The sequence below is a fragment of the Erinaceus europaeus genome, chromosome 10 (assembly GCF_950295315.1).
Source record: "Erinaceus europaeus chromosome 10, mEriEur2.1, whole genome shotgun sequence".
In the NCBI taxonomy this organism is placed as follows: domain Eukaryota; kingdom Metazoa; phylum Chordata; class Mammalia; order Eulipotyphla; family Erinaceidae; genus Erinaceus; species Erinaceus europaeus.
Window position 1 is genome coordinate 16761376 of NC_080171.1, and position 12766 is coordinate 16774141.

At 41.3% G+C, this 12766-nt stretch overlaps 1 protein-coding gene and 1 non-coding gene across 10 annotated transcripts in view; both read left to right on the forward strand.

Moving 5' to 3' along the window:
* RNF38 (ring finger protein 38) overlaps positions 1-12766 on the forward strand; it is a 109309-nt gene that overhangs the window by 86300 nt on the left and 10243 nt on the right. For all 9 annotated transcript variants that reach the window (XM_060199179.1, XM_060199175.1, XM_060199177.1 and 6 more), the window contains 4 exons: positions 4658-4825; positions 6432-6602; positions 9876-10037; positions 10690-10796. In XM_060199179.1, coding sequence (XP_060055162.1) covers positions 4658-4825; positions 6432-6602; positions 9876-10037; positions 10690-10796 — 608 coding nt within the window. The remainder of the gene's footprint in view (positions 1-4657; positions 4826-6431; positions 6603-9875; positions 10038-10689; positions 10797-12766) is intronic.
* On the forward strand, positions 3029-3101 carry TRNAV-UAC (transfer RNA valine (anticodon UAC)). The gene has a single exon. It is a non-coding gene; the product is annotated as a tRNA-Val (tRNA).

Genomic DNA, 12766 nt, shown 5'->3' on the forward strand with positions numbered 1-12766 from the left:
GAGAGTAAGTTCATTATTGCTTGAGTAATGGGGGGGGGGGGGGATGCCAGAGTAGACCAAAAGGAGAATTAAAAGAGTGAATTGTGAAGAAAGAATATAAAAATTGATTTTTTTGTAAAAGAAAATCTAGTTCGTCATAAATTAAGAATGGCACAGCTTTTGTGGCCTTGGTTAAGGATTTGACAAGAGCAAATGGATATAACATCTTAACATGGATAAAAAGACATATATGCATGCACACACACACATCTGTATATACTTGCTTATATAGAAGCTCAGAAATTCAGGTGTGAAACAAGGCTAAAGTAGTATGCTTCATGAGGGATGCTGAGAAAACCAGTAAACTACCCATTTTGAGCACTTGAGCTAGTACAGCACCAAAGCTCCTTCATTGCGGGTACTGGTTTGGGTACATGGCAAAGCAGCACACTAGCCAGGGGAGCTGTTTTGGCAGCCTCATCACTATTAGAATGATACTCTTTAACTTTGGAGGGACAAGATGTAGGAGACCAAACTTAGGGCCTTACATGTGCAAAGAATATTTTCTGCCTACTGACCCATCTCTCAGATTCTGATGCAGTGTTATAAATAATAGGGCATAAACTAGTGATTTAGTAAAAGAATGATTACTAGAGTTTGTTCTAGTTCCAGACAGTTTCAGCATCAAGAAATCTTTCAGAGTAATTGATTTAATCAACATTATAAATGAGACAAAACTAAAATGATAGCCAACACTTCTAATAAAAGATCTTAAAGGGATATTTGTTTTCCTTTTTTTACATTTTTTTAATTATCTTTATTTATTGGATAGAGACAGCCAGAAACAGAGAGAGAAGGGGGTGATAGAGAGGGAGAGAGACAGAGAGACACCTGCAGCACTGCTTCACCACTTCGCAGAACTTTCCCCCTGCAGGTGGGGACTGGGGGCTTGAACCCGGGTCCTTATGCATTGTAACGTGTGTGTTCAACCAGGTGCACCACCACCCAGCCCCGGCATATTTGTTTTCTAAAACTGATGGGCAAGGTAATTCCTTTTGCTTGAGGACAACTGAATAAGCTAAGTAATTGCAACAGTATTTTAAAGGCACCAAAAGATCTCTAAAATCAGAAGAAATCGCAGGACTAAGAGGTGGCATACCCGGTTGAATGCACAAATTAAATGAGCTCGGACCCAAGTTGAAGCTCCCAGTCCCCACCTGCAAGGGAATGCTACGTGAGCGGTGAAGCAGTGCTGCTGGTGTCTCTTTCTCTCCCTCTCTTCCCCTTCCCTCTCTGTTTTTGCTTTCTTTTTCTCTTTCTATCGCTATTCAAAATAAATAAATAATTTTAAAAATTGAGAAGGAATTGCCAGGCTAAAATCTAAGGAAGAGTAAAGATGCTGTCTCTCTCTTGGTAGCATTTGTTCATTGTGCAGACTTGAACTTCAGTAATTTGGTCTATCAAATCAAAGAGAAAAGAAATCAGAGGTCACTTAATTTTAATCCCCATCCCATATAAAAGATTCTTTGTGGGAGTTGGGCGGTAGCACAGCAGGTTAAGCGCACATGGCACAAAGTGCAAGGACCGGTGTAAGAATCCTGGTTCGAGCCCCCGGCTCCCCACCTGCAGGGGAGTCGCTTCACAGACGGTGAAGCAGGTCTGCAGGTGTCTGTCTTTCTCTCCCCCTCTCTGTCTTCCCCTCCTCTCTCCATTTCTCTCTGTCCTGTCTAACAGTGACGACATCAATAACAACAGCAATAATAACTACAACAACAATGAAAAACAACAAGGGCAACAAAAGGGAAAATAAATATTTTTTTAAAAAGATTCTTTGTACATAAAGCAGACACACTTATAGATTCTGTATCCTCAACAAAAGAGTGACCTGAAGTGGTTCAAGAGCTAACTTGCCTGTTAGAACATGTGCCTGGCTGTGCTTAACGCCCTGGGTTCAAGCTCCTACACCACAGCTCCTTGTGGGTAGCACCAAGTGAGCTCCATGGATGGTGGAACCCGGTATGTCTTCTGTCTTGTGTGTCTTGTCTGCTGTTCTCTCCCTTGCCACCTCCCTCTCTCCCTCCTACCCCCCAAAAAATTGAACAGAAAACTGGTCTTAGGCGACGCCATTTGTTTAGTAGTATCTCATGAGGAAGGCCCTGGATTTACTCTCCACCACCACCTAAAACCGGTGGTGTTTGCAGCCCCGGGTCACACCTGTGTCAAGTCTATAAACAGTAGAATTGGGACTTGACAGATTTACAAGATTTGCATTACCTCTTTTTGGTGGAAGGCATCTTTCTAATTTTCAAGAAGTCCCTCAAATAACTTCTTTCTTTTTTTCAAATCAAAACTCATTTGTTTTATTTTACTAGTGACTTAATACTGATTTACAAAATTCGAAGCTAACAGGGGTGTAGTTCTAAACCATTCCCACCACCAGAGTTCTGCATCCCCATTCCCTCCTGGAAGTTACAGGAGTTCTCCAGATAAAATAATTTCTCAACAGTAAACTAAGTTAATTGGGTACAGGAGGAAAGATTATAAATATAAACATATATACATATATATGTGTGTGTGTGTGTGTGTGTAGTTTGGATAACAGATTTCAAACAGTATGTTTAACGATGAATATTAAAGATTGTTTTGAAGTGTTATTTTATGGAAGAGAAAGACCAAAGCACTGCTCTGGCGCAGAGTGCCAGGGATCAGACCCAGGGTCTGTGCTTATCCTGAACCACATCTCACGCTGCAAAGATTGATTTGTTTGTCAGAGGGAGAATCCAGAATATTTCTCTGTGCCAGCATAGTGGTACTGGGAAGCAAACTCAAAAAAATCTTAGGCTAGACAGCTAAGCTTTTTTTCACTCATATAAAGAGGGAGACACCATAGCACTGAAACTTTCTTTGTTGCTGTTAACATCTCCCATTTGCTCAGCCCAGTACGCAGGTGCCCTACCTAGTGAGCTTTCTTTCTAGCCCCTGCAGCCACTATTTGATAATTGTGTTTACCTGTTGGCAGATGTGAAAACAACCTAAATGTTCCAGGAATGGTTCCGTAGTGTAGTGGTTATCACGTCTGCTTTACACGCAAAAGGTCCTGGGTTTGAGCCCCAGTGGAACCAGAACTAGGTGGAGCTTTTTCCTGGTCAGGGAACCAAAGTTCCCGGTCAGAGAACCAAAGTGTGGCCCAGAGCAAAATGTTCCAGAGACAGAGAAACTGTCTCATGACGAAAGAGTAGAGGCTTTGGGAAACCTCTTCATAAGTAGAAAGGCAGCCCATAGTGGATAGGTAGCCAAGTTTACTTATCTGGGGGATGGGCAGGTTAGGCCCCACCCACACTGGGCGCCATATGCCAGTCCCTGTTCAGGGCACCATTTGCCAGGCTGGGCTACCTTCATGGGCAGTAGAGAGGCAACCAGGGACTCATGGCTGAGCTGGGAAGCAGTATCTCGTTTATTAATCAGATACATCACCTTTTATGCATCTCTTCACTGGAAGTGGCAAGCCAAAGGAAAATGACTAGGAGAGGGGGCGGAGCAAAAAAAAAAAAAAGAGTGCAAACAGAACATAGAAAGCTTCCATCTAACCAGTGGGGATTAAACCAATACCCTGCAGGCAGGGCGGGACCAAGGTAAAACTGATTATGTAAATAGACCACATTGTAAGTAATACAAGCGAACCTAATGTGATGATCAAAACAGAAGGTTTTTTTTTTTATTATTCCCTTTTGTTGCCCTTGTTGTTTTATTGTTGTAGTTATTATTGTTGTTGTCATCGTTGTTGGATAGGACAGAGAGAAATGGAGAGAGGAGGGGAAGACAGAGAGGAGAGAAAGACAGACACCTGCAGACCTGCTTCACCACCTGTGAAGCGACTCCCCTGCAGGTGGGGCAGAAGGTTTTATAAGCAGAATTTAGAAGCATACCAACACCTTAGTGTAAGAATGATGTGTCTGTGATAAGCAAGTATACTGCTAGTATCAAAAAGAATGAATTTCTTCAAAGTCTTGAGACAGGGACAAAATAAATGAAGAAAAGTTGCAGGGTAATATTTTATTTTAGTTAGCAGGCATGACACAGTTTGTGGGTAACCATGTTTGTAAGTTTGTAAGACAGGCTGAACAGTAAATATTGCACAGTTAATATTGCCGTTTGCTTTTTAAAAAATATTTATTCCCTTTTGTTGCCCTTGTTTTATTGTTGACTTGTTGTTGTTATTGATGTCGTCATTGTTGGATAGGACAGAGAGAAATGGAGAGAGGAGGGGAAGACGGGGAGGGGGAGAGAAAGATAGACACCTGCAGACCTGCTTCACCGCTTGTGAAGCGACTCCCCTGCAGGGGAGCAGCCCGGGGCTTGAACTGTGATCCTTACACTGGTCCTTGTGCTTTGCGCCACTTGTGCTTAACCCACTACGCTACCGCCCGACTCCCGCAATTTTCTTTTAATCTGAATTTTTCAAGTCTTTTTGAGGGGCGAGTTTAGCCCATTTTGTGCCATCACTTATTACACATGAAACATTGCAATGTTGAAGAATACTCTGGTTGAAATGATCGGAGAATTGCATTGTGAGAGCGTAGACAACTGAAAAGGAAATCAATAAGAAGTTTAACTTTTATTAATTTTCATATTTAAAGTTTATCCAAACAACTAATGTTCTATTTTCCTTTCTCAACAGCTCCACCAGGGTGCTGTGCCTGTTTCTTACACAGTGACAACAGTGGCGCCACATGGGATCCCGCTCTGCACAGGCCAGCACATCCCTGCGTGCAGTGCACAGCAGGTCCCAGGGTGCTCTGTGGTTTTCAGTGGGCAGCACCTCCCCGTCTGCAGTGTGCCTCCTCCAGTAAGTATGTGCAGGATGTCTGGAGAGGGCTTACGTGCATTGTAGAAGTTAACATGCTTTTTGAAACTGCCTTTTGTAGCTTTTCACTTCCAGGTAAAACAGGCATAATGTTATGCAAAGAGAGACTCATATCTAGCTCCAAAGTTCTAGGTTCAATACCCCACACCATCTCAAGCCAGAGCTGAGTAGTGCTTTGATTTACAAAAATCAAACAAACAAGAAGTAATATTATTGCAATGAAATCTTTAATAAATGTATCATTGTTATATTTATTTGTCCTGAAAAGTCTGTGTATTTCCACATATGTCAGTACTGTTTATACTTAAAACTTCATAAAGATTGGACCTAGGAGAGTGGAAGAGATAGCATAATGGTTATGCAAACAGACTCATGCCTGAGACTCCAAGGTCCTAGGTTCAGTCTCCTGCACCACCAAAAGCCAGAGGTGAGAAGTGCTCTGGTACCAAAAAAAAAAAAAAAAAACTGCCCCTGTGGGCTATTAACAGGACACAGGACCAGTTACTAATAAATTCTCAGACTTTGGTGTCTTAGTACTTACTGGGTTTTAATGAGTTCTTGCTCTGTTTACTTCATCTTCAATAGGAAACTTGGGATGAAGAGAGGTCTCCACTTTCCGATGATGAAACAGAACATGATTTCTTAATGTTAGCATACCATTAGTATGAGAACAGGGATTCACCCACTTCCTTTCTTTTCTTCTGTTTTATTTGCTAGGACAGAGAGGACTTGAGAGGGGAGGGAAGATAGAGATGAGAAAAAGACACCTGCAGACCTGTTTTACTACTTGTGAAGCGGCTATCCCCTGCCAGTGGGGAACAAGGGCTAAAACTCAGGTCCTTGCTCTTGGTAACATGCACTCTATTGGGTGCACTCCCCTCCCCCACTTCTTTCTTACTCTTAAGTTTATATTTTGTCCTTTAATCTGTCAACCCCCAATTTCACCTCATTTCACAAATAAGGTTTCTGAAATCCAGAGGATCTAAATGACTTGTCTGAGGCCAGTAATGTCTTCTAAGTAAAGCACTTTTCCTGATCTAAATCTAATAGCCATGTCTGGGAAATTAGAATGAATACACACATGCCAACAAGCAGTTTAACAGATTAACACGGCTTGGTTTCTTAGTGATAGAGAATACCAGTGCGCTTAAATTGGCAAATTTGAAATATGAGACGGTCATGCAGCTCGTGATTTGGATTCTTACAAATACAAAAATCCTAGAAATAATAAAAAGATAAGTCTTTGTTTGTTTGTTTTTACAGCAGTGAGAGAGAACATTTCGGACCAAAGTCTGAGAGTGCTTCTTCTGTGTAGCAGTTTACTCCCGATTCATAAGTGTTCAAAATGGGTAAAGGAGAAGTTAGGTGTTGTGACTGCTTTGTAAGAACTATATAAAACATAGCATTAACATGTATAGTTACTATAGAAGTATTGGTTGCTAGTATTCTACAGTGGGTGCAGAAATATTAAACAGTACTCGTATTTCATTGTTATAGATTATATAAAACATTTTGGTGTCAGTGGGGTATAACAGCTTTATCGTTTATAAAATAATTGTCTATTTAACAAAAACCATTTCTCTTACAGATGCTTCAAGCATGTTCAGTTCAGCACTTGCCAGTCCCATATGCTGCATTTCCACCCCTTATTTCTAGTGACCCGTTTCTTTTACATCCTCCTCACCTTTCCCCACATCATCCTCCTCATTTGCCTCCACCAGGCCAGTTTGTTCCTTTCCAAACACAGCAATCACGATCGGTAGGTATCTACTGTTATGTTCTTAATTGTCATTGGCTATTTAAACCAAATGCACATAGCTTAGTGGATGTAAGCATCCTGGTCCTTTAAAAGAATTAAGATGGGGCTAGGTGGTGGTGCCCCGATAGAGCGAACATGTGACAGTGCACAGGCCCTGGGTTCAACGCACTGATCCCCACCTACAAGGGGAAAGCTCCACAAAACAAAAGCTAAAGTAGTGCTGCAGATGTCTTTCTCCTCTCTCTCTCTCTCCCTCTCTCCCCCCCTCACTTCCCCCCTTTCCCTCTTGATTTCTTTGTTTTTATCCAATAGATAAATTATTTTAAAAAAAAAGAATTAAGGTATTCACCCAGACTATTCTGCTTTCTTAATTTTTTCTAATAATTTTATGCCACGTGTCTAGTAGAAGTTTAGTATTTCCTATCTGCAATCCTTCAGGAAATAAATCTGAAGAATCAGTTTTGCTGATTTTATTAAACTAGTATTTGTATTCTTTTTAAGTAAATACGGTAATAGCCCTTAGAGCCTCCGTTGTTTTTCTGAAGGCCTGTTTCTCTGCTCTGTGCTAAAGAAAAGTAAATGAGATCATAGTTAACCCTGCCCTAGAACTCAGACATACCTGAGAGGTATATTAGCTAGGAGGGGACAGGGCTGGAGGAGGTGGTGCTGTTCAAGTGAGAGGTAAAAACCTGGGGGTTTTGTCAGTGATTTTTTTTATTTTTTTTTTATTTTTTACAAGTTTCTTCTGGGTTTTATCTTGTGGAACTTAGTAGTTTAGACAGGTCAAGTTGGACGTGTGACCCGTTAGATATTAAGAGAGAGAGCAGTGGTAGAAATGGCTAGAATGGAATTTTTCAGCCATGTGAAAGCACCCAGCCAGTCCATTCTGGAGGAGTTTAGCCATTGTTTGCTAAGGATGTAGGCACCACTGCTGGGTCTCGGAGAGAAGAGGTTTAGCTGGCTGTTTTCCAGTTAAGATAGAAATTTGCTAAAAAGTACTACAAAAAAAACCTTTTGCTGGAGTCAAGACCAGACTCATGCCAAGACTTTCCTAAGTTCTAGTATCTGGAAATCTAAAGATCATACCTGAATGTGACGGAACGAACACACAAACACGATCATACCTGAATGTGACGGAAGGAACACACACACACGATCATACCTGAATGTGACGGAAGGAACGCACACACACAATCATACCTGAATGTGACGGAAGGAACGCACACACACACGATCATACCTGAATGTGACGGAAGGAACGCACACACACACGATCATACCTGAATGTGGATGGAACGAACACACGAACACGATCATACCTGAATGTGACGGAACGAACACACACGATCATACATGAATGTGACGGACCGAACACACAAACACGATCATACCTGAATGTGACGGAACGAACACACATGATCATACGTGAATGTGACGGACCGAACACACAAACACGATCATACCTGAATGTGGACGGAATGAACACACACACACACACACACACCCCTACCCCTTTTCACTGGGGGATTAATGCTCTAGGCCAGCTTTGTCAGAGGGGGCTAGGCGGCGAGACGGAGAAAGGAAGACTAGCAGTGAAGCTTCCCCCAGTGTGACGGGAACTGGTACTCAAACCTGGTTGGCACACATGGCAGATCAGCATTTTTGCAGGTGAGCTATCTTGCTGACCCCTGATGTGACATTCTTTAAAACTAAAGTCAGATTTAACCACATAGGTAAATCAGAATTTAGGATTTTTTCTTTTATTTTTTAAAATTAACTATTTATTTATTGGATAGAGACAACCAGAAATTGAGAGGAGGGGGGAAATAGAGGGACACCTGCAGCCCTGCTTCACCACTTGTGAAGCTTTTCCCCTGCAGGTGAGGATTGGGGGCTTGAACAGGATCCTTGCACATTGTAACACGTGTGTGCAACCAGGTGCGCTACCACTCAGCCCCAGAATTTTTTTTTCTCTTAGTATCAGCAGTTTCGACTTCTTTTGAGTACATAAGCTTCCAAAGTCAAGTGTTAATAATTGTGTATACTTTGATTAATGTGTGGGTTGTTATCTAACTGTAGGGGAAAATCAGACTGACACTTAGGAGAGTCCATGTATTTAAGAGAGTAGAAAAAGTGTTGGTACCAGTGCACACAGCAGCACTAATGTCCATCACCTGTGAGTGGATGAGCAAAGTGTAATGTCACTCAACAGTGAATTGCTGTTCAACCATAAAAAAGAAGTCTGATTTGCCAACTGCATGGTTGATAAACCTTAAAAACATCCTGCTAAGTGAAAGGAGTCAGACTCAAAGAGCCCCGGCTGTAATAATTTTACGGATAGGAAGTATCCAGAATATACAAATTCATGGAAAGCAAGAAGTCTCTGTGAAAAGCCTGGATTTGAACTGGGGGAAATAGGTGGTGGCTGCTAGTAGGCGTCATGCCCACTGGACAAGGGTGGCGACATTTGTGTTGAGCTGTACTTTTTAATACAGTGCGCTGCATTGAATGTGACATAGCTTGAAGCTATCTTCAAAAACTTATGTGCTTTGCATATCACTGTATACTTTTTGTACACTGTCTCGGTGTTCATAACACACTTTGGAACTCTACATAGCTTTTTTTTTTTTTACTGGAGTGCCACTCATTTCTGGCTGTTGGTAGTGCTGGATGTGGTAATTGGTATCTATCACTGAGTTATTTCCTGGCTTCTAAAGTAGACTTGTGGACATGTCGGTTCTGTAGATGCCTGTAAAAACTTTAAGTAATTTAGGTAACAGTCACATGACTGTTAACAGTACCTGCAGTCTGATATCGAGGCCTATCAGCTGCTTTTACGGCACATACTCCCTTATGTAGCTCACTCTACTGATAGCCTGGCTCTGACTTAAAAATACATATGCCTTATTCAGCTCTGTTACAGGTTTAAGCATCTGAAAGCTTGTATCAGTGTGCCGTCACCAAAAAGCTATATGACTTTTTCTTCCCCCTCTCATCTTAAGAGAAAGTTCAGAGTAAAAGAAATGTTGTACTTTAGTATTTGGTCAAAATGTTGACTAACATGTTCTGAAGGTGTTTTTACTAAAATGCAGTTAGAGGCAGGAAGACTGTAATATGATCTGTGTTTTCCATATGTTTGAGTTTAGGTTGAGAGGAATACCAAGAGAAGCCTTAAAAGACATTGTGGGGAAGGAGGGGTGTTGATCATTAAGAAGTGCAGTATATGTACTTAGTGTTGCAAGTGCATTACTGTACTGTGTTCTCCCTTCTCAGCCACTGCAGAGGATAGAAAATGAAGTGGAACTCTTAGGAGAACATCTTCCAGTGGGAGGTTTTACTTACCCTCCATCAGCTCACCCCACAACATTACCTCCATCCGCGCCTCTGCAGTTCCTAACACATGACCCTCTGCACCAGGAGGTGTCCTTTGGAGTAGTAAGTTTCCATTCGTTGCTTTTAAGTGGTGGTTCATTGCTGTAGCTTCACCTCTCTGACAGTTTTCATATAGACAGACATCCAGGGAGAACAACAACACAGTGCTGAAGCTTTTACCTTCAGTGCAGTGGCTGTCAGGCTTAAACCCAAGTCAGGCACCAGACAAAGCAGGCTGGCTACCAAGTTGAGCTAGCATGTCAGCCCTCTACGTTAGAATTTTAAATGTGTTCTTTTTGTTTTTAAGAGCTACTGATGAGAAAGAGAATGATTAATATTCCGACATTACACATGGAAGTCCTCTGCTTTATCACTGAGCTTCCTCCCTAGCCACTAAATAGAGACAAATATGCCTTCCACTGAGGAAAAAGGATTTGCATGTGTTTGGCCCCAGGCTTGAACCCCAGCAGTACATGTGCTAGAACTGTGCCCTGAACTCTAAATTAAAAAGGGAAGAAGAGAAATAAACCCAAGTTTATGTTTTAGATTATTTTTTACATCTATGTTGACATTAAAGAAATATTAAGTAGCTAGGTTAAAAAAATAATAGCACTTGACAGGAACTTTTCTAGATCTTTAGAAGAGAATTTTTGATAGATTATGTAGCTGTGAAGTAGCAATTAATAAACTTTTCTCATCATTTTCCCCCATACAGCCTTATCCTCCATTTATGCCTCGGAGACTAACGGGACGTAGTAGATACCGATCCCAGCAGCCAGTACCACCTCCCCCTTATCATCCCAGCTTACTACCATATGTATTGTGAGTTTTGTCTTCCTTATATTAAAGAATACTAAATGTTTACACCCTTGTGATTTTTATCTTCTTATATAATGTAATTTAGTAAGTGCCACGTTCGCATACTTAATGTAAAAGATTGCAGTAACAGGCTATTTAGGAATGACAGAAGGAATAAGGACAATGGGAGATGTGAGGAGAAGAAATTTATAAGTCACAATTGAGGGGGGCTGGGCAGTAGCCATTGGGTTAAGTGCACATGGTGTGAAGCGCAAAGACCTGCATAAGGATCCTGGTTTGAGCCCCCCACTCCCCACCGTCGGGGGTCGCTTCACAAGCGGCGAAGCAGGTCTGTGGGTGTCTTTCTCTTCCCCGTCTCCCCTCTTCTGTTTCTCTCTGCCTGTCCAAAAACAGCAATAACAAGGCAGCAAAATGGGAAAAATGGCCACCAGGAGCAGTGGGTTCACGGTGCAGTCACTGAGCTCCAGTGATAACCCTGATGGCAAAAAAAAAAAAAAAAAAAAAAATTAAGTTTAGCAAATCAAAAAGTGGCAGAGTTAAAATTGTTGGCTCTTTTGTAGTAAATATGTCTTGCCACCTTTGATTATCTGGGTTTTAATCATACTGCCTCCTTCAGTGGAAGAGAATTTATTTCTGTGCCTTAGAAGGGGATGTATTGTTATGGGAATGTTATGCATGTACAGACTATTGTACTTACTGTTGAATGTAAAACATTAATTCCCCCCCCAAAAAAAAAAAAAGAAACTACTCAGTTGGCAACAACGAGATACCACTTCACTCCTGTGAGAATGTCACACATCAAAAAAGGCAGCAGCAACACATGCTGGAGAGGGTGTGGGGACAGAGGAACCCTCCTGCACTGCTGGTGGGGATGTCAATTGGTCCAGCCCCTTTGGAGAGCAGTCTAGAGAACTCTCAGGTTAGAAGGTTAGAAGCCTAAGGAACCAAAAATACCCATTGAAGAAGATTTTGTATATACCTATGTTCATAGCAGCACAATATTTGATAGCCAAAACCTGGAAGCAACCCAGGTGTCTAACAATAGATGAGTGAGTGACTGAGTAAGTTATGGGATGGATGGATATATATAATGTAAAATACTACTCAGCTATTTTAAAAAAATAGTCATTTCACCTTCACCCCATCTTGGATGGAGCTTGAAGGAATCATGTTAAGTGAGATAAGTCAGAAACAGAAGGAAGAATATGGGATGATCTCACTCATTGAAGTTGCAAAACAAGGTCAGAAGGGAAAACCTCAGCAGAACTGGGTTGGTGTATTGCACCGAATAAAGGACTCTGGAGTGGGGGAGGGTGCAGGTCCTGGAACATGACGGCAGAGGAGGAGGACCTAGTGGGGATTGAATTGTTATGCGGGGAAACTGGGAAATGTTATTTATGTACAGACTACTGTATTTCACTGTCAACTGTAAACCACTGTAATCTCCCAATAAAGAAATTAAGCACAAAAAAAAAAAAAAGAAAGAAAAGAAACTACTCAGGTAAGATAACATTTGTAGCTGAAAAACCCATTTAGAAATAAACCTGAGAGTTCTTTATTTTAGTTTCACATAATAAAGTATACAAGTAGTCAATTTAAGGATAGTTTGTTAGCTCCATAACTGGGGAATAGTTATACCATGCTCAAAATTTCGACTTCCTCTACATAGGATGACTTCTCAGACTCTAGCCATCAAATCCACATTCTAGCTAGCAACAATGAAAGTGGATTTCTGCCTGTCTTCGGTTGTGCACTTTTTTTTTTTTTTTTTGGTCAGCTTGGGCGTCAGGTCTGCCTAAGTCTCCCTGAGCCAAGAATAAAGTGTTGGTAGGGTTGCATTCCCTTCTGCATTCTCCAGGGGGTGGTGGTCTTCTTTGCATATTATTGGTCTTTTTTTTTTAATTTTTGTTTAATAGTTACTTTCCCTTTTGTTGCCCTTGTTTTTTATTGTTGTAGTAGTTATTGTTATTGAT